The sequence below is a fragment of the Mustela lutreola genome, chromosome 9 (assembly GCF_030435805.1).
Source record: "Mustela lutreola isolate mMusLut2 chromosome 9, mMusLut2.pri, whole genome shotgun sequence".
NCBI classification, from domain to species: Eukaryota; Metazoa; Chordata; class Mammalia; order Carnivora; family Mustelidae; genus Mustela; species Mustela lutreola.
Window position 1 is genome coordinate 126,090,838 of NC_081298.1, and position 23,874 is coordinate 126,114,711.

Sequence of the window (23,874 nt, forward strand, 5' to 3'; positions counted from 1 at the left end):
TAATGGGAATAAATGAATAAGCAAGGCTACCTACCTCCAACAAAAAACCACGTTACGAAATAAGTTCTTTGCACTATGTTGAAATTTTAAGTTAATTAGTAGCCATAGTAACATTACTAAAAGTCGTATTAGCCATACTTTGCTATAATCTCTATAATCCTAAGAGATAGGACAAATGAACATATATCCGAAAGCAGCTTAAATACTCGATTTGATTTATAGGATAGAATAAATATATTAGCATAGTATATGTTACTTGATTTATAGTATAACTTTTTTTTTAATATTTTTTTAAAAAATTTATATATTTGACAGAGAGAGAAAGAGATCACAAGCAGGCAGAGAGGCAGGCAGAGAGAAAGGAGAGGGTGGGGGAAGCAGGCCCCCCGCTGAGCAGAAAGCCCGATGTGGGGCTCGATCCCAGGACCCTGAAATCATGACCTGAGCCGAAGGCAGAGGCCTAACCCACTGAGCCACCCAGGCACCCTTATAACTCTTAAATATTAAATAACGTTTGTTATTCAAATTGTAAAATCACAATTAAAGTCAAATATAGCTTTAATGAGAGGGCACAGTTAAGCACCTACCTTTGGCTTAGGTCACTATCTCAGGATCCTGGGATTGAGCCCCATAGCAGGCTCCTTGTTCAGTGGGGAGTTTGCTTCTTCCACTCCCTCTGCCCCTCTCCCTGCTCATGCTCTCCCTCCCCCTCTCTTTTTCTCTCTCAAATAAATAAGTTAAATAGTTAAAATATATGTATAGCCTTAATGAATTTTAATAATTTAAAAAAGTAATTCTGTTAACTAAAATTCAAGGTGATTCTCCTATCAATCTCTTCGAACAATACAGAGTTTTACTCACCTCTCTAGCCACATTGCTTGTTTTCACTTCCTGTATAACTGTGCCAAAGATGATGTAATCAACAACATCCTTTGGGACATTGGTCCGAGTCAGCAAACCCCTGAGAGTAGAAATCCAGAGCAAAAACACATTTCACACACCAAGTTATTGCCAGAGGTCATCAGATAAAACACTGTACTTCTTTTAAGAGGTTAACTTTGAATTTAAAAGAATAGAGACCGTATTTTTTTCTTAATTCAACAAGAAGAAATGAATGAATAAGTGATTTAAAAAGTCAACATTTAGGGGCACAGGATGGCTCAGTCGGTTGCACACTACATGTCCGACTCTTGATTCTGGCTCAGTCTGCTTGGGATTCTTTCCCTCTGCTCCTACCCCTACCCCTGGCTCATGAACATGTCACTCTCTCTCTCTCTCAAAATAAATAAATAAAATCTTCTTAAAAATAAATAAGTAAAAAGTCAACACTTGATGTTCAATTGGTAATGAGAAATTAAATAGGAAGAATCAAAAATAATCCAGAAAAAGATAAAAGATACATAAACAAAGTAACATTAGTAGAAACCTAAGTTTCAGTCAAAAGAGAAAAGAGATATAAAATCAAAGACAAAAAAACAAAAAAGCTATAAAATCAAAGAACTGAAGTAAAATACCAGGTATATTAAATTTAAATTTGGTGTCTCAATAGAAACACGATTCATGTGTGTCTATACACACATACACTTGTCTAGCTCTGCCCACCAACAGAAACTAGAAACAGTAACACTCCAGTTGCCAGTAGGAATAGAATGAGCGTATCTTGAACTCGGATTTTGGGCGTGCAAAATGGTGGTTTTATTAAAGCATGGGGTGACCCATGGGAAGAAAGAGCTGCTGCCCCAGGGTTGAGAGAGGTGGCTGATTATATACTTGGGAGTTGGGGGAGGAAAGGAAAAAGGGGAGTTTCAAAAGAACTTCCATATTCTAAAGAGCACCTACTGGATATCAGAGGCAATGATATCATGATATCATTCATTGTCAAGGTTGATTCATCGTTAAGGTTGACAGATGAATGCTAAAACCACTTGGTCAAAGACTGTTGGAGAACATGGTGCTACCATATCACTTTATAGATTACTTACTAATTGCAAAAGAAAACAGTGTACCTTTATAACCAAAAGCCCTGGCAGTGTGACCACCATGACTGAGTGGTTAGATTTAGAATCATGTACCATGTGCCTCCTCAAATGACCGAATACCACATGCTTTACCTATAAAGCATTCTTACCAAAAAACGTTTAACTTGAATCTAACCAATCCTCTAGAACTAATTTCCAGTTTACAGGAAATTCAAAAGAGAAGTTAAATATCATCAAGAAGAAACATCTAAAATATGGGACATTCTATGGGACAGGTGGCCTAGGATTTTCAAAAAGTCATTATCATGTGGGGCAGGAAAGAGTTGGTAGGAGAAAGAAAAGGTTCTAAATCGAAGAGACTAAAGAGTCATATCCATTTGTAATGTGAACCTCGACTGGGTCCTGATTTGAAGGGAAAATAAAAACTACTAAGAAAAGACATTCTTGGAACAATTATGGGGGATCTGACTAGGAACTGAACATTACTAGTAATGGAATCATCATTATTGTCTTAGCCACAATAATGACATCCCAGATAGTAGAGAAGATCCTTATTCTGAGGAAATAAACCCTGAAGTATTTTGGGCTGAAGATCTCTGCCTCAAGATGACTGCAACTTACTGCCAAAAGCTTCAAACCACATAGATACAACAAACATGGCAAAATGGTTAACAATGATTAAATCTGGGTAAGAGGTATTTAGGTTTTTTCACTGTATTATTCTCCCAATTTTATCTTACATTTGACAGTTTTTAAAAAAAAAAGTTGTGGGAAAACTTGCAAAGCACCAGTCTGGGATCATAATCAGAAATGGCGCCAACATCAGAAATAGGAAAACAAGCTGGCTATTCTTTCTTCCTTTCACCCATTCATTCATTCATTCATTCGAGTAGGCTCCACACCCAACATGGGGCCTGAAGTCGCAATGCTGAGATTAAAAGTCGCATGTTCTACCAGCCAGGAACCCTCTTAATTTTTATTTTTGATACGCTATACTTGTAGTGTCTAAGAAAAGAGGTCAAATTCAGAGATTTGGGAGTCTTCCACATAAAAAAAAATAAATACTTAGATGAGATTCTTCTTTTAGGGAAAAGCATGCATACAAAAAAATACTATGCTTTAAGAATAAAAATTTGCCAAATACTTTTAAGATAAAGAGGAAGAGATTCAGTTTTTTAAAAAAGTAGAGAAGCGTCATTCAGAAAAGGGAAGGAAAATCCTAAAGGCATAATATTAAGAAATCAAAGGAAGACAGGATCAGGTATAGCTGAGAGGTCAATGCTACAGAATACAAAAGGACCCAAGCCAGGAGAAAGACTCATGCACTTAATGCCCCCAAAGCCATGATGAAGAGAAGCTTCCAAAGTACGGTTACTGAAGAACAGTAGGAACAGAAATAATCATTACGAGATTAAGGAGATGGACAGTAAGAAAAGAGAAGCAATTGCTGCTTTCACTCATTCTTAAAGTCTGGCAGGAAGAGAAGAAAAAGAACTAGATGGGCAGAAAGGGCAACTGAAAGGTTTTCTTTCAGACTAAAAAAGACCTGTGGCTGGTTGAAGAGACTGAGGCAAGGCATCAATAAAAAATGAGATAATGCTCTACATGCTATTCCCACCACACAAATAGCCACATATTGTAGGAGTTTCCTCAAAGTCCTCATCCATCTCAATCTCAGGTAACTACACCTAATTTTATATTCTCACTTGCTTTACACATGAATCTTTAGGTCTCGTTCTAGTCTTCTTTCTAGATAAATATCAGCTGTCTAAAATAATCACCAGATCACTAAAAAAATTTTTTACTAAAATAAAATCTCTATATATAGAGAGAGATATATTTCGGAGTAAATATATATATATATATATGTGTGTGTGTGTGTGTATATATATATATATATATATATATATATATATATATATAAATGTGTGTGTGTGTGTATGTATATATATATATCGTATTTACTCTGATCAGTTTATACTGGCTAGCTAGCTACAGCACTCCTTAAAGAACACTGTCATGCCAAGAGATTATTTGCCAAGACCTCAAAATAAACATTTCTGACAGCTGCGTGAATTTGTACTATACCTATGCTTGAATTTGTACTGTACCTATGGCCAGAAAAAAGCACAAATAAATCTTAAAAGGCCAGTATTTGTTTCTCACCACATAAAAGTTAGAATATCCTAGATACGGAAATTCTATTAAACACGTTGTTTTACATGTAAAACTAGAGAAAATGCTTTTAATGAAATAAGAACTAAAATAAAACTGCATTTACTTACGAAAGTGCTGCTCTAGCCAAATCATGTGGCATCAGGTCTTTATACCTGGGGAAAGAAAAGAAACAAAATAAAAGCCTAGAACTTTAATAAAAAAAACACATTCGTTCTATTTGAAATCCGTAGAGATAACAGCTAACACAAGCTGCTGTAAATGCCTTCATTTTGCTATCTAAGGTAGTCCATCATCTCAGATGAAGAAACAGTGTGACTACTATTTGTCTTGGGGAATGTTCTGGCAAGCCTTACCCCCTACTGAGCTGGCTAAGAATGTAACAAAGATGTGGCCCAGTATCTTACTGTTCAGTACGACATATGCTACATGCTCTTTAAAACTAAGCTCCAGGAGTGCCTGGTGGCTTAGTCCGTTGAGTAGAGTGTCTGCCTTCGGCTCAGGTCATGATCTCAGGGTCCTGGGATCAAGCCCCACCTCAGGCTCGCTGCTCAGCAGAGTCTGCTTCTCCCTCCCTGACCGTCCTCCCCACTTGTTTGTTCTCTCTCTCTCTAAAAATAAAACTAAAGTCCACCTTTTAAATACTCTTTACTTTCATTTTTAAAATACATTATTTATTTTGTAATGCCCAAAGGGACTTTGGCATTTGTATTAGGGCTTTTAAAGAAACTTTCTGAAATAATTTGAGATTTACGACAGAACTGGAAAGATAGAATGGACTCCTGAATACCCTCTGTGTGGCTTCCCCTAATGCTAATATCTTACAGCACCATGATGCACTAGTCAACACTAAGAAATTAAACTGGCAAATACTACTCACTAGGCTGCTAAATTTATCTGGGTCTCACCAATTTTTCTACTAATTCCTTCTTACTTGTCTGTTCCAAGACCAAATCCATGCATGTAGTGGTCATGCCTCTGTTTCCTCCAATTTGTGACAGTTTCTCAGCCTTTCTGTGTCTTTTGTGACCTTGACAATTGAAGACTAGAGTCAATGGGTCTGGGGGAAGAATACCACAGAGGAAAAGTGCCCTTCTCATTGCTTCATATCAGAATATACATGATAGCAACATGACTTATTCCTAGTGATGATAGTCTCTGCCAGTTTTCTCCACCATCTTTCCCCTTCTGTACTCAACTTGAGTAGAGAAGGACTCACTAGTCCCATTATCAACTCAACGGGAGAATGTAGCTCCATATCAGAGTAGAAGGAATAAAGAAGGATTTGTGGACATATATTAAAAGCATCAAAGTTATTAATGAATATTTGGGGGAAGAGAGTTTGAGGCTATGCAAAATATCCTGTTTCTCAACATCTCCCACCCACTAATTTTAGCATTCATTCACAGATCTTGCTTGCAGCAATTATTACCATGGTGTTCTAATGGTGATTTATTTATTTTCCTTGTTTCTGCTACATCTGTTAGCTGAAATTCTTTGGTAAATAAGATGTGTCCCTTCTTCCTCATGTATGGATTTATTCAATCACTTATTTATATCAGATTGGACTCATACAAATATTTATTCTTTGGGTTATGATGTAACACTCTGTCACCACCACTTACAGCATTACTTCTATAAGAAAATACTCTCTAGATTCTAAACCACATGTTTATCTATTTTTAAGATTTTATTTATTTATTTGATAGAGAGACAGCAAGAGAGGGAAAACAAGCAGGGGCAGTGGGAGAGGGAGAAGCAGGCTTCCCACTGAGCAGGGAGCCCGAAGTGGTGCTGATCCCAGGACCCTGGGATCATGACCTGAGCCGAAGCAGACGCTTAACAACTAAGCCACCCACATGCCCCTAAACCATATGTTTAAAAAAGAACGTTTACTGTTTGTGTGTGTGTGTGTAGATGTATACTATGTAACTTCCACAAACAATGTGCATTACACATACTGCTCTGTACCATACTCTTTATCCTTAACATATCTTCAAGATATTTCTATATTATACATGATAAGACTCACTATTTTTAGCAGATGCCTAACATTCCCCAGTGCATTTTTAAGGTAGTGACTGCTTATTCAAAATACGAACACCAAAACAACCTAAGCGGAATAAAACTATTGCTTCATTTAGTTTGAATCTAGTTACCAAAGTCTGTTATCAGCTTTTGGACAGACGGGGCCTCACCTGGGGTCAAAAAAGGAGAGGAAAAGCCTAAGGAGAATAGCAGTTTGGTTCTGGGAAATTTTTGTACACATCTAAGATCACCCTGGCTCCATTTACTTGGGGTTGTGCTATGCTGGGATTTGGACCAGCCTATCAACTGCAATTCTGATCATTTCCAGGAGGCCAAAGCAATGAATTAAAGGCCCTTGTAAATACCTGTAGGCCCACAGCCTCAGTATTCAAACTTCTGAAGAAGCACAGAAACAATGGAAGTATCTCCAGACAAAGAAAGCATATGTCTGTTGGAACCAAGGTATCTGGACCCACACTAGGTTTTCAAAATAGGGCTGGTTCAATCTAAAACTACACCAGGCTTGTTCATGAGAAAGGATGAAAAATAAATTTTTCCATATTATTTTACCACTAGCTTAACTTATTCTGTATTAATTTCATAAAAATGCTACCCATACATTAGTCCACTAACAATAGTGGACTAATTTTTTTTGAGAGAGAAAGAGAGCGAGCGAGCACACACCAGTGGGGAGGAGGATCAGAGGGAGAGGGAGAAGCAGACTCTCCACTGAGCAGGGAGCCTGATGAGGGGCTCAATTCCAGGACCCTGGGATCATGACTTGAGCCAAAGGCAGATGCTTAACTGATTGATCCACCCAAGTACCCCTATAAAGACCACATTTGAAAGTATCTTAAAAGAAGTAAATAAAATATGTGGGGTGATGGATGTGTAAATTAATCCAACTGTAATTATTTCACAACGTATATGTATATTAAATCATGAGTTATTAAAATTAAAAAATCATGTTGCGCAATCTAAATATATACAATTCTCATTTGCCAATCATACCCGAATAAAGCTGGGGGAAGAAAAAGAGAGAAAAAGAAAAGCACCATCATTTCATACTTACGAAGTGCCAGACTGCAAGAACGGAATGCGAACACCGTCCACCACTACGACGTTCCTTATGTTGGGTTTTGCTAAGGTTTTCTTTGATTTGGTCTGGGTGGCTTTAAGATAAAGTTCAAAGAACTGTTAGTACAACTATATGAAGTCAGATGACTTTTTACATTTTTAAGGAGAGACATTCTAAGCAGAATTACCTCATTCAACACCAAGTTGCATTTGCCATTTATCAAACTACTTCAATTAAAAAAACAAGACAAAACAAAACCACCAAGAAACAGACTAGCATTTACAAGTTTCCAAACGACATTTAAGGTAAATACACAGATTATACCTAATGAAGAGGGTGTTCGTGCCATTAAGAAAACTGTTTCTTTCTATCAAATGTTTGGTAATCACACTGAAAACAACCAATGTGACATCTGTCTGTCATTCATGATAGAAGTCAAAGGGGAGGGGGCACCTGGGTGGCTCAGTGGGTTAAAGTCTCTGCCTTTGGCTCAGGTCATGATGTCAGGGTCCTGGAATCGAGCCCTGCATTGGGCTCTCTGCTCAGCAGGGAGCCTGCTTCCCCCCCCTCTCTGCCCACTTGTGATCCCTCTCTCTAATAAATAAATAAATAAAATCTTAAAAAAAAAAAAAAAAAAAAAAAGTCAAAGGGGACCTGGCTGGCTCAGTCAGTAGAGCACCCAAATCTTGGACTCTGGGTTCTAAGTTCAAGCCCCGTGCTGGGTGTAGAGATTACTTAAAAAAATAAAAATCTGGGGTGCCTGGGTGGCTCAGTTGGTTAAGCATCTGCCTCTGGCTCAGGTCATGATCTCGGGGCCCTGGAATGGAGCCCCACATGGGTCTCCGCTCAGCAGAGAGTCTGCCTCTCCCTCTCCCTCCGCTGGTCCTCCTGCTGTGTTCTCATACTCTGTCAAATAGATAAATAAAATCTTTAAAAAATAAAAATAAATTAAAATATTTTTAAAAAAAAAACAAAAACCCGGGACACCTGGGTGGCTCAGTTGGTTGGACGACTGCCTTCGGCTCAGGTCATGATCCCGGAGTCCTGGGATCGAGTCCCTCATCGGTCTCCCAGCTCCATGGGGAGTCTGCTTCTCTCTCTGACCTTCTCCTCGCTCATGTTCTCTCTCACTGTCTCTCTCTCAAATAAATAAATAAAATCTTAAAAAAAAAAGTTAAAAAAAAAAACAAAAAACAAAAAAACCCATGTCATCTTCTATAAGTGATATGCTATGCCAGACAGGCTCTCTCTCTTAGGAATCTACACAAAAAAGCATAAAGAAAAACACTAATTAGTTGAGGCGGAAAGGATGCCATGAAGAAAAACCAGGGTACTAGCAAACTGAGGTCACTTGTAAGCCAGTTATGCAGCAGCAAAAAGCTTGAGTGAGCAGAGAAGCCAGCAGGAAGGGTGAAGGATATAAAGAGAGAAGCAGCAAAGCCGGGAAAGTGACATACTATCTGACCATGAGAAAAACAAAGGAGCCGGCCCCTAGAGCTGCTTGGTTTCTAACACTCCCCAGCTGTAGTACACTCCGGCCCTCTTATCCTTCACTTGAGTGTGTCCATTACACAATTAAAGACACTTGGCTTTGTGACCTCCCTACATTCAGAGGACAGAGAGAAGATGTGGGACAAAAGGTAAACTCGAGAGGGAGGCAGCAGGAGAGTCAGGAGAGAACAGTGCGTGACAGCAAAAGCAGGAGAGTATCGGGGAGCACAAGATGGTCAAGTGTTTCAATCCTTAAGGAGAACGAGGACTGCAAAGAAGCTACTGAATTAAAAGATCCGCAGATTACTCGGACTGACCTTGGAGAGAATGAAGCACTAAGGGGAAGTCAGATGACATGCCATCATGCCATCATGTCATTCCACTGAGCTCATGTCCCTTTTATACACTTAGAGATAAAGTTCAAATCCTGTCTCTTCCAATGAATTCCCTGCTTTACTAGTTCCACCTTAACCATCCCAAAGAATTTCCCCTTTCTCAGCATGTAATAAGATGAGCGAGTCCCCAAGCCCTCACACTGCTCATTTGCTCATTCAGCATCCTTGCCTTTATTCATGTACCCTCTCATCTGAGTGGCCTCTTCTGTCCGTCTAATTCCTACTTATACTGCAAGGCCTGGTGCACATTCCACCTCCTAGTAAAGCCTTCCTTGATTAACTACAGTTACCTGTGGTTCTAGCCTCTGAACTTCTGTGGCAACGTCTGGGGCAAAAATTAGCTATTCTAAACAATATAGCATATTATAAAGTAATTAAACTAATACTACAAGCCAAATTTAAAAATAGTATTCATTATTCATTATGTATTGAACCGCCACCCAAAGGACTCCCATTCTGTTTCTCGTGCACAATGGTTCCTACCCACATCAGAATTTTCTCAAAGGCTCCTTTTTATGTATCCCACAGCATAGGGGCACACAATAACAATGTACTCTCAGAATCTGAGTTGCGAGTTAAACTATCTGGGTTCTAGTCCCTGCCCTGCCAAAACTTTATTATTTGCTGGACTAGATGACCCCCTCCCAACTAGTTCCCCAGTCACCCACATTTTGGAAATAGGTCCTCTTGTATATGCTCATTAACAGAGAAGCCTATTACTAATTGCAAATTTAAACCAAAGCCTAGGATTCTATGGCTGATATACATTCTGTATTTTACACATATAATTGAAGTCAAAGCAGATAAAATATGTGTCATGTATTATTTCAGTGGTGTGTGTATGTATATGGTATGTTTATACACATAGATACATAACAAGTAGAGATATAACCATTGAATCGGTCAAAATTTCCATCAGACACTTAAGTCCCATCTAAAGACTTGAAAACATCAATAAATTCTGTATCCTTCTATTCTAAACCCTTCACCCTATGAGTCCTGTCAAGCAGGGACATTCACATGAGCTTCAAGAGGAATATGTCACAAAATTACTACAACCTAAAACCTGTCCAGCATAAGCCTGCTCCCTCCCAACAAATCAGGTGGTCACATTCCTTTGTCTTATCCTGTGCTTTCTGGTACATGATCTTCAGCAGCGCTAGCACAAATCACTGTTAGACACCAAAAAGGCTCCAGTCTTACAAGGGTTTGCGATATAGTTGGAGACAGAAACACAAACACAGTTAAAGAATGGTATAAAGAAAAATGCATGAGATGCCAGATAAATGCTTTCCTTCTGTTGGTATTCAGTTTGACCTTCTCCCAGTTGTCAAGAATCAGGTTCATTTGCGTGACTGCAAAGCAAAACCATGTGGGCAAACATCTCAATTACGGAAAAGGTAAATGAGACAAAAAGGAATTATTCTTCATGAAGCTAAGACAAATCCACTTTCTAGCTAGAATTTAGAAGCCAGAAGAAATATAATTGTTGCATGACAAGATGAAACTTCGCTAGGTGGGATTAATAGACTTCTGACAATACATATAAAATATAAAAATACCATCTTACATTCATATTGGGTTTAATTTTTAAAGTACTTTGAGATATCTTCATAACTTGAGGCCAACAAGCCTAAAATTATTATTATTATTATTTTTTAGACAAAGAAATTAACGCACAGGGAAGTAAAGTGACCAATTCAAGACCACAGTGCCCAGAAAGAGACAGAATTGGAATAGAGTAGAGGTCTTCTAAATTCTGGTAAAGTGCTTTTCTATCCAACTATTATCCAAGTAGAAATACCATAATAAAACCAAAATCATAAGCCATAGGTCATTCGAGGACCCAGGCAAAGAGAATAATGGTATGAACCTGTCAGAATGTTTTTAGCTCTGACCAGTGAAGATACATACCTATAATGGGTATAGATGCCTTCAAGATGCAGATCTACACTTGGTTTACCAAAGGTCTATATGACCATGTAAAATCAATACATTTCCCTACTTACTCATTTCATATTGACTAAATAACATCCTTTTATTTTTTCTAAAGATTTTGTTTATTTATTTGAGAGAGAGAACAAGCAAGCGAGCATAAGCAGGGGGTATAGCAGATGGAGAGGGAGAAGCAGACTCCCCACTGAGCAGGGAGCCTGTTGTAAGGCTAGATCCTAGGACCCCAGGATTGTGACCTGAGCCGAAGGCAGACACTTAATTGACTGAGCCATGCAGGCGTTCCCAACAACATTCTTTTATTTACTAGTTCCCCAGTCACCCACATTTTGGGAAGAGGTTTATGCTCATTAATAGAGAAGTCTATCACTAACTGCAAATTTAAAAATTTGACTTTGCCTTAAGAATGTCTGTATAGTAACCATCTCCGAGACTGACAGCTGAATGAAGTGACCAGCAGGGTTCATGGCACTGCCATGACACCAGCAGCAGCATCCTGTCGACTCTACACCACGCAACATCATTACTGGTTAGCCCTATACTGTGTTTTAATTTGAAGGCAACAGTGATGTTCTTGTTGCTCAGAGAAAAGGGAGAATTTGCAAGTTAGTCTTGGGTTTTATTCAGAATTCACAGCTCTAGAATCTAACATTTAAACCAGAAATGTTTATTTTACAAACTACTGTACCTGGAGCAGCTTGCAGCTGGGAGGAACAGCTCAGAGGTCTCACAACTAGAAGATAAAATAAATGGTTTACATAAAGCAGTACAATCAATACCTGTATAAGTTGCTTATAAATCTAAATCTCATCTTAAAAAAAGAAAGAAGAAATTAAACTTACAAAATTGCAGGGCCCATTTTGATGTATTGGGAAGATTTTTAAATGTGTAAGTCAACATGGAAGTCATTCTGAAATCTGAAAAAAGAACAAAAATATATCCTGGATTATTTGAGCAATTTGTGGCTTCTAGTCTATGATCTCTGATAATCTTATCCGTGGTAACTATAAAGAACTGTAAAATTTAATGTATTACCAAGTAACTATCCTTCCTCTAATAATATTCTTACAGCTACACTGACATGGCTTTCATAGCGTGCAAACAACAATTTTAAGCATTATTATTATTACACTCTTTGTAAGACATGAGAAAACTGAAGCGTGCAGGGATTGACTGACTCTCCCAAAGATCCACAGCTAGCAAGAGGCAGAGCTGGGATCTGAAGCCGAGCAGTCTAGCTCCAGAGTTTATGTCCTTCTTTAGGGCCAAAGCAGTAGAGAGGTTAATGGACATGACCATGAAGACACCAATGTTAATCTGCTGACTCTGAAGGCTGTATTGTGATTAGTGCCTTGTGCATGTTCATATGTGGGTGAATGTATACTAAAGTGTTCAGGGCTGATGTAGTGTCCTGTTAGCGACTTACATCCAAATGCCATAGGGAAAAAAAACTTTGTGTATTGCACTTTCTACCTTTTTTTTTTTTTTAAGATTTTATTTATTTATTCGAGAGAGAAAGAGAGTGAGCTGGAAGGAGAGGGAATCTGAAAAAGACTCCCACACTGAGCATAGAGTGCAATGGGGGACTTGATCTCACAATCCCAAGATCATGACCTAAGCTGAAATCAAGAGTTGGCTGCTTAACCAACTGAGCCACCCAGGATCCCCTCACTTGCTACTTTTTAATAAGCTTGCTATTGTTTCAAAATAATTAAAAAAAAAAACATTAAAACCCTACATATTAAAAAATATTTAAAATATATTAGAAGCACCCCTAAATTCTTAAAAAATGAATTCCTACAAATCAGTACCAAAAAAATGGGCAAAGGACATGAACACACTGTTCACAGAAATGGAAATAACGAATGGCTCTTGGATACATGAAAAGAAGTTCAATCTTACTCCTAAAAGAAATGCAAACTGAAACCACACAGAGAGATACAATATTTGACCTGTGACACTGGCAGACTGGAAGGTTTTACATACTCTGTGCTAAGAGTAGGCACAAACACGCTGCTGGGAGGCCATGCTGGGGCAATCCCTAGGGAGGGCAATGTGGCAGTTGACTGTCAAAACTATAACTGCAGGTGGCTGGGTGGCTCAGTGGGTTAAGCCTCTGCCTTTGGCTCAGGTCGTGATCTCAGGGTCCTGGGATGGAGCCCCACATTGGGTTCTCTGTTCAGCAGGGAGTCTGCTTCTCCCTCTGCCTGCCTCTCTGCCTACTTATGATCTCTCTCTCTCTCTGTGTCCAATAAATAAATAAAATCTTACAAACAAACAAACTGTAACTGCATCCAACTTTTGATCCAGCAATTCCACTTCTACTTCCAGGACATTACTAATGCACACGCAAAATGAAGCATGTCACCACTGTTCATAATAGCAAAATATCAGAAGAACTAAAAGTACAGAACTGGTTAAGTAAACCACACTACAACCACCCAAAGAAATATTATGCAGCTATGAAAGATAAGGAAATGGTTATGTACCGATAGGGAACCACTGTTAACCTGCATAAGGTGTAAAATAGTGTACAGCTACTACTGTTCATGTCAAAAAGAGGAAAAATAATATATGTATTTCCTTGTATCTTTATAAAATATCCCTGAAAGTAGAAACAAGACGTTAAAAAGGAAGGAAACTGAGTAACTACAGGACAGGATGTAAGGCAGACTTGTCATTGTCCATGTTTTATAATTTCTCAATTTTGAAATACGTTTTAACCTAAAAAAAAAGGAGGGGGAAGAATAAACTGATGATATATGCCTATGAAGATGGTGGCAGCCAGCCTCTACGATGGCTCCCAATAATCTCCAGCTTTTGGTATCCAAACCCTTCTGCAGTTGCCCCCAACAGTGTACCACAGTTGGTCTGTGTAAACACAAGAATATGTCAGAAGTGATGATATGTCACTTCTGAGATTAAGCTATAAGGAATACTGCAGCTTTGCTCTTGTTCTTTCTCTCCAATCACTCACTCATTCTGGGGGAAGCCAGCTGGCACAACTCAAACAGTCCTATGAAGTGACTCACATGATGAGAACTGCCACCTCCTGCCAACAGTCACCTGAACTTGGAAGTGGATCCTCAAGCACAGGCAAACTCTCAGATGATGAGTGCCCTGACCAACATTCTGACTGCAACCTCATGAGAAATCAAGTCAGAACAACCCGGCTAAGTCACCCCCAGAAGCTGTCCGAAACAGTAAATTTTTATTGTTTTGATCTGCTAAATTTGGGGGTAATTTGTTACACAAATACAATAGATAATATAAAAGCCTTTAAAAGATAGATAATATAGGGGGGGGTGGCCTGGGTGGCTCAGTTGGTTGAGTGTCTGCCTTGGCTCAGGTCATGATCTCAGGGCCATGGGATCAAGCTCCACACTGGCTCTCTGCTCAGCAGGGAGTCTGCTTCTCCCTCTCCCCCAAATAAATGAGTGGAATCTTTAAAAAATAATAATAATAATAATATAAAAGGCTCGTTTAACTTCTCTTGGGTCTTTATAGACTAAAAGAGGATGCCCTAGTACTTAAGAAAAAAAAAATCACATTTTTCCAAATATGTGGTTTGAGAAGAGATGAAGGAATCCAAACTCTAGGCTTATCACCCTAGGGATATTCAAAAGACTCTACCAGGGAGACACAAACAAGCCCATGAGATGAGAACCCCAGTTCCAGAAGTTACATATGACACCACACCAGTCTTGGATACAAATTCCCTTAAGTAAGGGCGCCTGAGTGGCATAGTCTGTTAAGCGTCCGACTCTTCATTTCGGCTCCAGTCATGATGGTAGGGTCCTGAGACAGAACCCAACAGGCCAAGCTCAGAGGGGAGTCTATTTGGGACTCTCTGTCTGTCCCTTCCGCTGTCCCTCTCTCTAAAATAAATACATAAATAAATCTTTAAAAAGAATTGCCTCCCTCTCAAAAAAAAAAAGGTAACATTTCAAATGCAAAAAGATGAATTATTCACTAAATTTGGGGGGGAAATGCCTAATTATCTGGAAAAAAACTTTAGGTCCGTAACTCATACATCCAGAAATCAATTCCAGATGTGACTACTCTAATTATATATATACATATTTTAACTATAAAAGCACTAGTAAAAGGTATCAGAATATTTTCATATTCTTTTTTTTTTTTTTTTTTTTTTTTTTTATAAAAGATTTTATTTATTTATCAGAGGGGGGGGGGGAGAGCGAGCACAGGCAGACAGAATGGCAGGCAGAGGCAGAGGGAGAAGCAGGCTCCCTGCTGAGCAAGGAGCCCGATGTGGGACTCGATCCCAGGACGCTGGGATCATGACCTGAGCCGAAGGCAGCTGCTTAACCAACTGAGCCACCCAGGCGTCCCAGAATATTTTCATATTCTTATACCGGGAAAGACTTCCAACATATGGCACAAAACTCAGAGGTCATAAAGGGAAAAGAGTAAATAATGGTTTTAATTAGATAAACATGTAAAATATCTACACAGCAAAAAGATACTAAAATAAAATTAAAAGGCAAATAACAGATTCAGAGAAAATATTTGTAATTTGTAAAACAGACAAAGGGTTAATATCCATAACCCATAAAGAACTATTACAAATTATAGTAAAAAGAAAAATAATCTATAATGGAATCTGTGGTTTTCACCCAAATATCCATTTGACTCCATTATGCAATTGCCATACGTAGTTTACATGGGATAGAATCCAGCCCAACTCCAGGATTTAAATCAATCAGAATAATTTCATTCTCTTTGCCAAGATCATTGGTTCAGGTAACCAAGGCCTAAAACAATGGTGTGTGATATTGACTCGATTTAGGAATAATAATCTGGTCAGTCTGACATTCCAGTCAGTATTCCACCTAGAATTCTGGAATATAAATCTTTCCTTCTGAGGCTTAACACAGCTACCACAGTTTGCAAACAGGAAAAAAAACTAGTCTGAGCAGAGAGCCAATCAATCCCAAAAGAGGACAAAGCTGAGAATTTCCAAAAAGGAAACTAGAGCCCTAACTGAATCATATCCAAAACCCACTCTCCTTTTGTGCTTTCTCCTTGTTAGAAAATAAATCCCCTTGAATTTGAGTTGAATTTTATTATTTGCAACTGAAAGGTTCCTTACTGATACATGCCTAAAAGAAAAAAAAGCAAATGAGCAATTCACAGAAATAAAAATGTCAAAGTATCAAAATTTTAAGTGTTCAACCTCCCTAACAATAAAAACATTTTAAGTGTTCAACCTCCCTAACAATAAAAACATTTTTAAAACTAAAACAAGGTATCACTGTGGGGTTGTAAACCTGGCAAAAAGTAACAATACTGTTAACACATAATTCTAGTAAGAATAGATTTAGGCACTTCCATACACAGTTGATAAAAGTGTAAACTGTTAAGGTTTTGGAAAGGAATTTTTAGTTATGTAACAAAATTTAAGTTGTGAATTTCTGAGCCCAATAGTTTCTAAAATTGGTCTTTAACCTATAGAAATACTCAAGATGTGTGTGTAGCATACACAGATCTCTGGCCTATAGAAATATTCAATATATATGTTCACTGTAGCACACTAGACACTGGAACTAATCTAACTGCACATCAGTAGGAAATGGTTAAATAAATTATAGTACAAACATACCATCGAACACTGCACAGAAGTTTGAAAAGAAAAATAAAAGACATGATATACATATATATTCTAACACGGGAAAATGTCCACAATATATACTAAATGAAAAAGCAAACTGCAGAACAATATGCACAGTAAGACACCACTTTTATAACAGAAAGAAAAAGTTCATAAAGCTAAGAGTCTATATACAGAAGGAATTTTAAAGAGGAGCTTTCATTTTTTTCTCATTTTTTTAAAAGACGCTTTCATTTTATATTCCTCTCTTCTCAAAAAAATCTGTTACAATGAGCTTTTTTTTTTTTAAAGATTTAATTTATTTATTTGACAGACAGAGATCACAAGTAGGCAGAGAGAGAGGCAAAGAGAGGAGGAAGCAGGCTCCCTGCTAGGTGCCCCCCCCCTTTTTAAGATTTTAGAGCATTTGGGGTGCCTGGGTGGCTCAGTGGATTAAGCCGCTGCCTTTGGCTCAGGTCACGTTCTCGGTGTCGTGGGATCGAGCCCCACATCCAGCTCTCTGCTCAGCAGGGAGCCTGCTTCCCCCTCTATCTCTGCCTGCCTCTCTGTCTACTTGTGATCTCTCTGTCAAATAAAATAAATAAAATCTTAAAAAAAAAATTTTACAGCATTTTATTTTTTATGTACAGTGTAATTCTAGTTTCACTTAAAAATCTATGTATATTAATATTTATACAAATGCACACAAAATGTCCAGAAAAATACACAGCAAAATGTTTTGGGTTTTGTTGTTTTTTTAAGCAACATGTTAATAGTAGTTATCTCTGGGTGGTGGAATTATAGGTGTATTTATTTTCTCTGTAGTTTCTGAAAAATAATTATTACTAACTCAATAATTAACTAAAAATACGTTTCAAAAGGAAGAGAGACTAAGCAAACTACCTTGTGGGAGGGTTGACTTTTATTATCATTTGCTCTAAGCTTTAGGAAGTAGACCTTTTTGACTCAAGGATTTGGGAAGCATGGAAACTCCAGCGGAGTAGGCTGGCATAATCTGTGGAACTATGGAAAGATGCATGAAGTAGCAGACACCTGGGAGTAAGGGAAAGGAAGAAGGTGCTCGGCAAGTAATGAAAGCAAAATGGGGGCGAGGGTTGCCTGGGTGGCTCAGTTAAGCCTTTGCCTCAGATCATGATTCCAGGATTCTAGAATTGAGCTCCCCATGAGGCTCCTTCCTGCTCACCAGAAAGACTGCTTCTCCCTCTCCCTCTTCCCCCACCCATACTCTCTCTCATAAATAAACAAAAATCTTGACCAAAAAAAAAAAAAGCAAAATGGAGTGGCTTAACAGCCCACTGTTAACACTATCATTAAGACACAATGGAAGGACACATAGTCTAAAACCAGACTGTCCAAATCCAAATCCCGGCTCCACCGTAGTTTTAGGATCTTAAGGAAGTAACTTAATCTTTCTATTTTAGAGGAAGATGTAGATAACTCATCTGTAAGATATAGATAATCTCAGCACCTACATCAAAGGGTTGCTGAGAGGAATAACTAAATTAATACACACAGAACACTTAGGGCAGTGCCTGATACATAGCTAGGGTCATACATGTTTGCTATTAATATACTACCGAGCAGTGGTATAAATCTACTTAGCTCCCCTCTCCTAAGTCACAATAACATTTATGCCCTGATGGAGCTTATGATCTCGTTGAGAGTACAGGTACAAAACAGTGAGCCAAGACAGGATGGCATTTAGCTAACAAGAGTTTTTACACTTTTGAAGAGTTGTAGAAAACACAACAAAAAAATACGATATCAATATGGGCTTGCAAAACCTAAACTATTTACTATCTGGCCCTTAACAAAAAAGTTTACTACCCCTTAACTAAATAGTAAGCACTGAACATAATTATATGCACGAGGGCATTTTGAGGGCAGAAGGCAAGCTTTTAACTGTAAAAATCTTATGAGTTGGGAGGGCCTCCGGGGATCAAGAATCCCTTTTGCAAGTTAACGTTATTTCGTTTGGAATCAATCGCATTATTCAAGGACTCTTACCCATTTTTCCAACATAAAACCAGCTATTATGCAACGGAGAACTCGTGACTAAAATTTAATAGACGTGGGCTCTATCCCTATTTCCACCACCTGTAGCCATAGATATGCCCACCCCAGCTGATTTATGGGCTTCATCTACAAGGTGAAAGGAATGAATGACAAGATGATGATGGGCAGATCCCTTCTAAGTTAGAAAATCCTCTGGAACATTTAATTCTCCGCCAAGGATGGAGAAACAGCGCAACTCCTGCCACACTCCAGGCCCGACATGGTCATGTGACCGAGTCCCGGTCCCGCAGCTCCGACGGGGTAATCCCAACTCCGCGTTCTAAATGTCTACAGCGGCTCACCTGGCTACAAGCAAAACGGGGGAAACACACACACTGCAATTCAGCCCAGCGCTTTAGGCCGACACACACACGAGCAAACAGGTCGTTAACCCGAGGTGACAAGTTAAAAGACACGGTGACACCGCCGCTCAGAGCTACACGCATAAAGCTAGTCCCAGGTACAGCCCTGATGGCAGTGGTCCCGCAGCCCCAGTCCGCTGGGGCCTCCCTCCGCTCCCCGAGGAGAAGGGAGGAGGCCGCGGGCACTGGCGCAGGAGGTAGGAAAGGAGCTGCGGCTGTTGCTGCAGGGAAAGGCCAGGCGGGGAGCCAAGCGCACGGCCCATCTCACCTTAGCTCCGTCCACTCGAGCTCTAGCTGCGGCGGACACAGAAGGTTTGGCCTCAAGTGCCGGGACTAGTCGTGACCCAGGGTCGGGTCCTTCCCCAAAGGACCCCCCCCTTCACTCCCGCCCCCGAACCCCGCAGGCTGCCCATCGGCCGCCTGTCTGGAAATCCGGGCACCGGGCCTCCTCTGTGGGCCCCCTGGCGTCCGTCGTTAGCCGGAAGCGAACGGCAGGGTGAGGAGCCAAAGGAAACTCTGCCCGAGGGGGTTTTAGTCAGGCAGTACGTCGGGCGCCTATCTGGGGCCAGGCTGAGCCGAAAAGTCCTCCGCCCCGCAGCCCCACTCTGAGCCCTTTCCACTTTCGTCCTCTTCAGCTCAAGATGGTGGCCTCACGGGCGATAGGCAGTCTGAGCCGCGCCACTGCCTCCAGGATGCGCCGCTGCCCAGGTGAGGCCTTGGCTGGGAGCGCCTCGCAGCCCCGGGCAGAACTCTTGGGAAGCCTGAGGTAGCGTCGTAGCCGCGTCTCCCTTTCGCTGTCGCCTCCCCGCCCGGCCGGGGAACGCAGCCCTGCGTGGGGGGAAGGATGCCGCGCTTGGACCCGGTCTCCTGTGCGTGCCCTTGCGCAGACTGACCCTTCCTCTCTCCCCGCTCCCGAGTCCTGCCGCGATTTCAGGCTCCGCAACCTCACGTTTCTGGGTGCTGCCCACCCGGTCTAGCCCCTTCCGCGAGTGTCCCCGGCGCACTTCTGGCGTCACGCCCCTCTTATTTTCTTCTGTGATGGCTTCGGACCTGACCCTACTACATGGGGAGTTCCAGGAGGACGGGGACGGTCCACTCTGTCACCTCTTTGTGGCTCCACATCACCTTACTCGTGACAAGAGCTGTCCTAAAAGCTTCTTAGGTGTCATGGACCAGCCTTGCGAATTACTGCCGCTCCCAGCTCCTTTCCCTCAAAACCGTTCTGTACCTATTACCACGTTTAAATACGGAGCTCGAATGTTGCAGTTCCAGTAATCCCAGTGTGAAGGTATAGTATGTTAAATTTCAAGGGGAGGGTCTGCAACTTGCCAGAAGAAATATTTTTTTAAATACACGAATACGCTTGTCCTGTCTGTGGACACCCTGAGGGCAAGGTGATGGGGTGGGGGTGGGGCAAATATCTGTACCCCAAGTTAAATCATTTTTTAAAACTAATCTGATTTTGTTTCTGACGGTAGCCGGTTAGGTTTGCATTAGCTGTATTTTTCTCTTCAGACGGGCAGTGAAAGGGTTAAAGCGGGTGATTAGGGAAGATCAAGCGTTTTCCTTCCATCTCAAATCTGTCGGGTGAAATGTAACCTTCTATTGCGTGTTACACTTAATACTGGCTGCTAATCAAGAATTTTCATTTGTAACATGTCTTTCTCCTGAACACGGTAGCTGGTAGCTGGAGGCTTCTATGTAAGGGATTAATTTTGGATTCAGACTTTTTCTGAATCTCCACCAATGTTTGTAGTTTCCACAGGACTGCTGTGTGTGTGTGTGTGTGTGTGTGTGTGTGTGTGTGTGTGTACCAACCATAATATTACAAAAAAATGATACGTAAATTCGGGGGAAAGTTAAGAAAAAAGTCACGCGTTATCAGTCACATATATAACTATTAGCATTTGGTCATTTTACCTTACAGTTTTTTTGTTTTTGTTGTTTTCCACATTTATGGTTTAAGGCTTTATGAAAATCACATGTATATATTTGAACTTGCCTATGCATTGGTTTTAAGATACCGCTTATGGATTAGCGGCTGCTGTAACACTGAGCTGGTAGTCAGGTCATGTGGTTTCCAGTCACTAGTGTAACTTTGGACAAATATCTTGGTCTAATGGATCTTTATTTTCCTCATCTGTAAAATGATTGAGACTTTGGATTTTCTTAGACAGGAGAAATAGGATGAAAGAGCAATTCAAAGCATTAAATTTGGAGTCTGACTTTGGTGCTTGAATCTGGCGTGGCCTTTTACTCTCTAGTGACCTTGGACAGTTAATTTCTTCTGTTTTCTCATTTGTGAAGTGGGGAACCTTTGTGAACTTCAAAGGAGTTATTCTAAATTTAAAGCAATTTTTCATGGACTAAATGTTCAGTACGTGCTGCTATTAACTCTTTTCTGGCCTGAAGAACTGATTCTGTATATCTGAGAATTTTTAAAAAATAATTTTTACATTTTATATATGTAATAACAAGTTTAGCTTTTCTATATTTGCATAGAAATATATATACACACATAAATGTATGTTTCACCAATAAGAAAATATGGCTTATAGTTTTTGTCCATTTGAGTAACAATGAATTTTGTAAAGACATATCTGGAAAGTGAGTTCAGAATTACCTGCACACCTGGATTGCTATTTAATTCAACATATTAGTCTTTTACCCTGAAAACCTGTGCCAAGGCCAGTGTTTAATGAGATTATGACATTTACTGGTGGATGGATAAATTCATTTGAAACTGATTTGTTTCTTTCATAGTTCAAACCCATTCCTCCCCAACTAATGCTATAATTCTGAATATGACTGTCAAGTGACAGTCACAACTTGACCAAGATATCTTAATTCCCATTCCTAAATCTAAATTTCTAATTATGTAAGTGGTAAAATAATTTCATTGAATTAGAGGCAAATAGTAAATAATGTAGGTTTAAATTTGACTCACTTGTTTAATCCTATCTCTTCCCCCAGAGTTGAATATTGAGAAAAGTTGTTGATTGTTAACTACCAAAGTAACATTTTCATATTTGAAATTTGTGTCAGCCTAATGCAACTCTCTCCTCTGCTATAGTTTTAGGTCTTGTAGTATCTTCTTGAGTTAAATTATCAGATGATTAAGAAGTAGGACAAAGGTTTCTCTCTTTTCCTGGCACATTTGATCTAGGCTAAAGTTCACCTAGCTGCTGTGAAGTTAACTTTCCAGATTGCATAATGGTAAGGGCTAGATTTCAAAAGCAAAGCTACCTTGTAGCTACCAACTTGATTTAGCTGGCTGTGGTTTGAATTCAAGATAAGTTTGTACACTTACTGATTTTCTCTTTTTTTGTTTGTTTGTTTCTATTGATTTAGAGGAAGTTTTGTGTATGTGAATATGGGTGTCTGTGTTTGTGCAGCAGAGGTAGTTTAGTGTAAGGGTTTTAAAATGATTTGAACCATAACCTAATGAGCACCAACCTGCTATCTCAAATAGTTGGTCTTTAAAAGTGCAACCTGTGGGGCGCCTGGGTGGCTCAGTGGGTTAAAGCCTCTGCCTTCAGCTCAGGTCATGATCCCAGGGTCCTGGGAGCGAGCTTCACATCGGGCTCTCTGCTCAGCGGGGAGCCTGCTTCCCTCTCTTTTTGCCTGTCTCTCTGCCTACTTGTGATCTCTGTCTGTCCAAAAAAAAAAAAAGTACAACCTATGCTAGGCCCTGGTACCTGCTCTGTTTCTTTTTTCGTTGTTGTTTTTTGCTTAGCATTTATCTCCTAACATACTTCTTTACATTTTTTTTGGCTGTCTTCCCACCCCATCTCTCCCACCGTGCATTCCCAGTCAGTCCATCCCTACTTTCATCCACTTTACCCTGTTCTAGCTAGAATTGCTTATTCCCTGCTTCGCCTCCCACTGGAATTTCCATTTCACAGGCAAACTCCTTTTTATGCCAGGCCTGTTTTCACCTCTTCATGTATCTCTACTGGGTAGGAACTGATTCTTCCTATGGGGTGTGTGTGTGTGTGTGTGTGTGTGTGTGTGATCCCCTGCTGCTATAGAATGTAAGCTACACAGAGTCAGGGATTTGTTGTTGAATGAGGGAGTTCGAGATCATGTTGGAAGAGTTACGCTTTAGTTGGAGGAAACACCTGCTATGGATGCAGTGATTAGAGAACAAAATAGTAAATAATAAAAATCAAAAGGGATTTTGAAGGGAGGGGAAAGATTGCTGTAGATCGAATCTCATGATAAGGCCTTGTAAAAGAGGGTAGAGTCATGATTCAAAGATAAAAAGGAGTGATAAATACAGATGATTCAAATTTTAAATGATAGTAAAGCAGAGAAAGGAAGTGTTTCCTTAGAGAGGCAGAGGCATGACGATTGAGGATATGGCTGACTTCTATCTTCATTTACTTATGGGTAGCACTGTGACTTACAGATACTTTTATAATCATTACATCACTTTTATTTCTGTCTTTATAAGAACACTGAAGTGCACTGAGACTTGTTCATGGTTATACAGCTAATAAATGATAAACGTGATGGTTGAAAAACGTGATGGTTCAACCTAAGTCTTGACTCTCGGGTCCTTTCTCTTTGCACTCAGATGGCTGATTTGGATTAGCTTAAAGAAAAAAATGCAGACAGAAACAGAGATCACCTCACTCTGGTACTTGCATCATCTACACAGCTTTCTTTTAATATGTTGCTTGCCTTTCAAACTAGTGTAAAGCTGCTATTTTCTGGCCGTCTT

At 39.8% G+C, this 23,874-nt stretch overlaps 2 protein-coding genes across 2 annotated transcripts in view; one reads left to right on the forward strand and one right to left on the reverse strand.

The window, feature by feature from the left end:
* Positions 1 to 19,544, reverse strand: part of HADHB (hydroxyacyl-CoA dehydrogenase trifunctional multienzyme complex subunit beta) — a 33,440-nt gene extending 13,896 nt beyond the window's left edge. The window contains exons 1-6 of the mRNA XM_059132444.1: positions 19,417 to 19,544; positions 11,942 to 12,016; positions 11,788 to 11,832; positions 7,255 to 7,354; positions 4,265 to 4,309; positions 862 to 961 (exon numbers count right to left, since the gene is read on the reverse strand). Coding sequence (XP_058988427.1) covers positions 862 to 961; positions 4,265 to 4,309; positions 7,255 to 7,354; positions 11,788 to 11,832; positions 11,942 to 12,008 — 357 coding nt within the window. The 5' untranslated portion in view covers positions 12,009 to 12,016; positions 19,417 to 19,544. The remainder of the gene's footprint in view (positions 1 to 861; positions 962 to 4,264; positions 4,310 to 7,254; positions 7,355 to 11,787; positions 11,833 to 11,941; positions 12,017 to 19,416) is intronic.
* Positions 19,545 to 19,700: 156 nt separating this feature from the next.
* HADHA (hydroxyacyl-CoA dehydrogenase trifunctional multienzyme complex subunit alpha) overlaps positions 19,701 to 23,874 on the forward strand; it is a 47,440-nt gene continuing 43,266 nt past the window's right edge. The window contains exon 1 of the mRNA XM_059132443.1: positions 19,701 to 19,856. Within this exon, the coding sequence (XP_058988426.1) occupies positions 19,790 to 19,856 (67 nt within the window). The 5' untranslated portion in view covers positions 19,701 to 19,789. The remainder of the gene's footprint in view (positions 19,857 to 23,874) is intronic.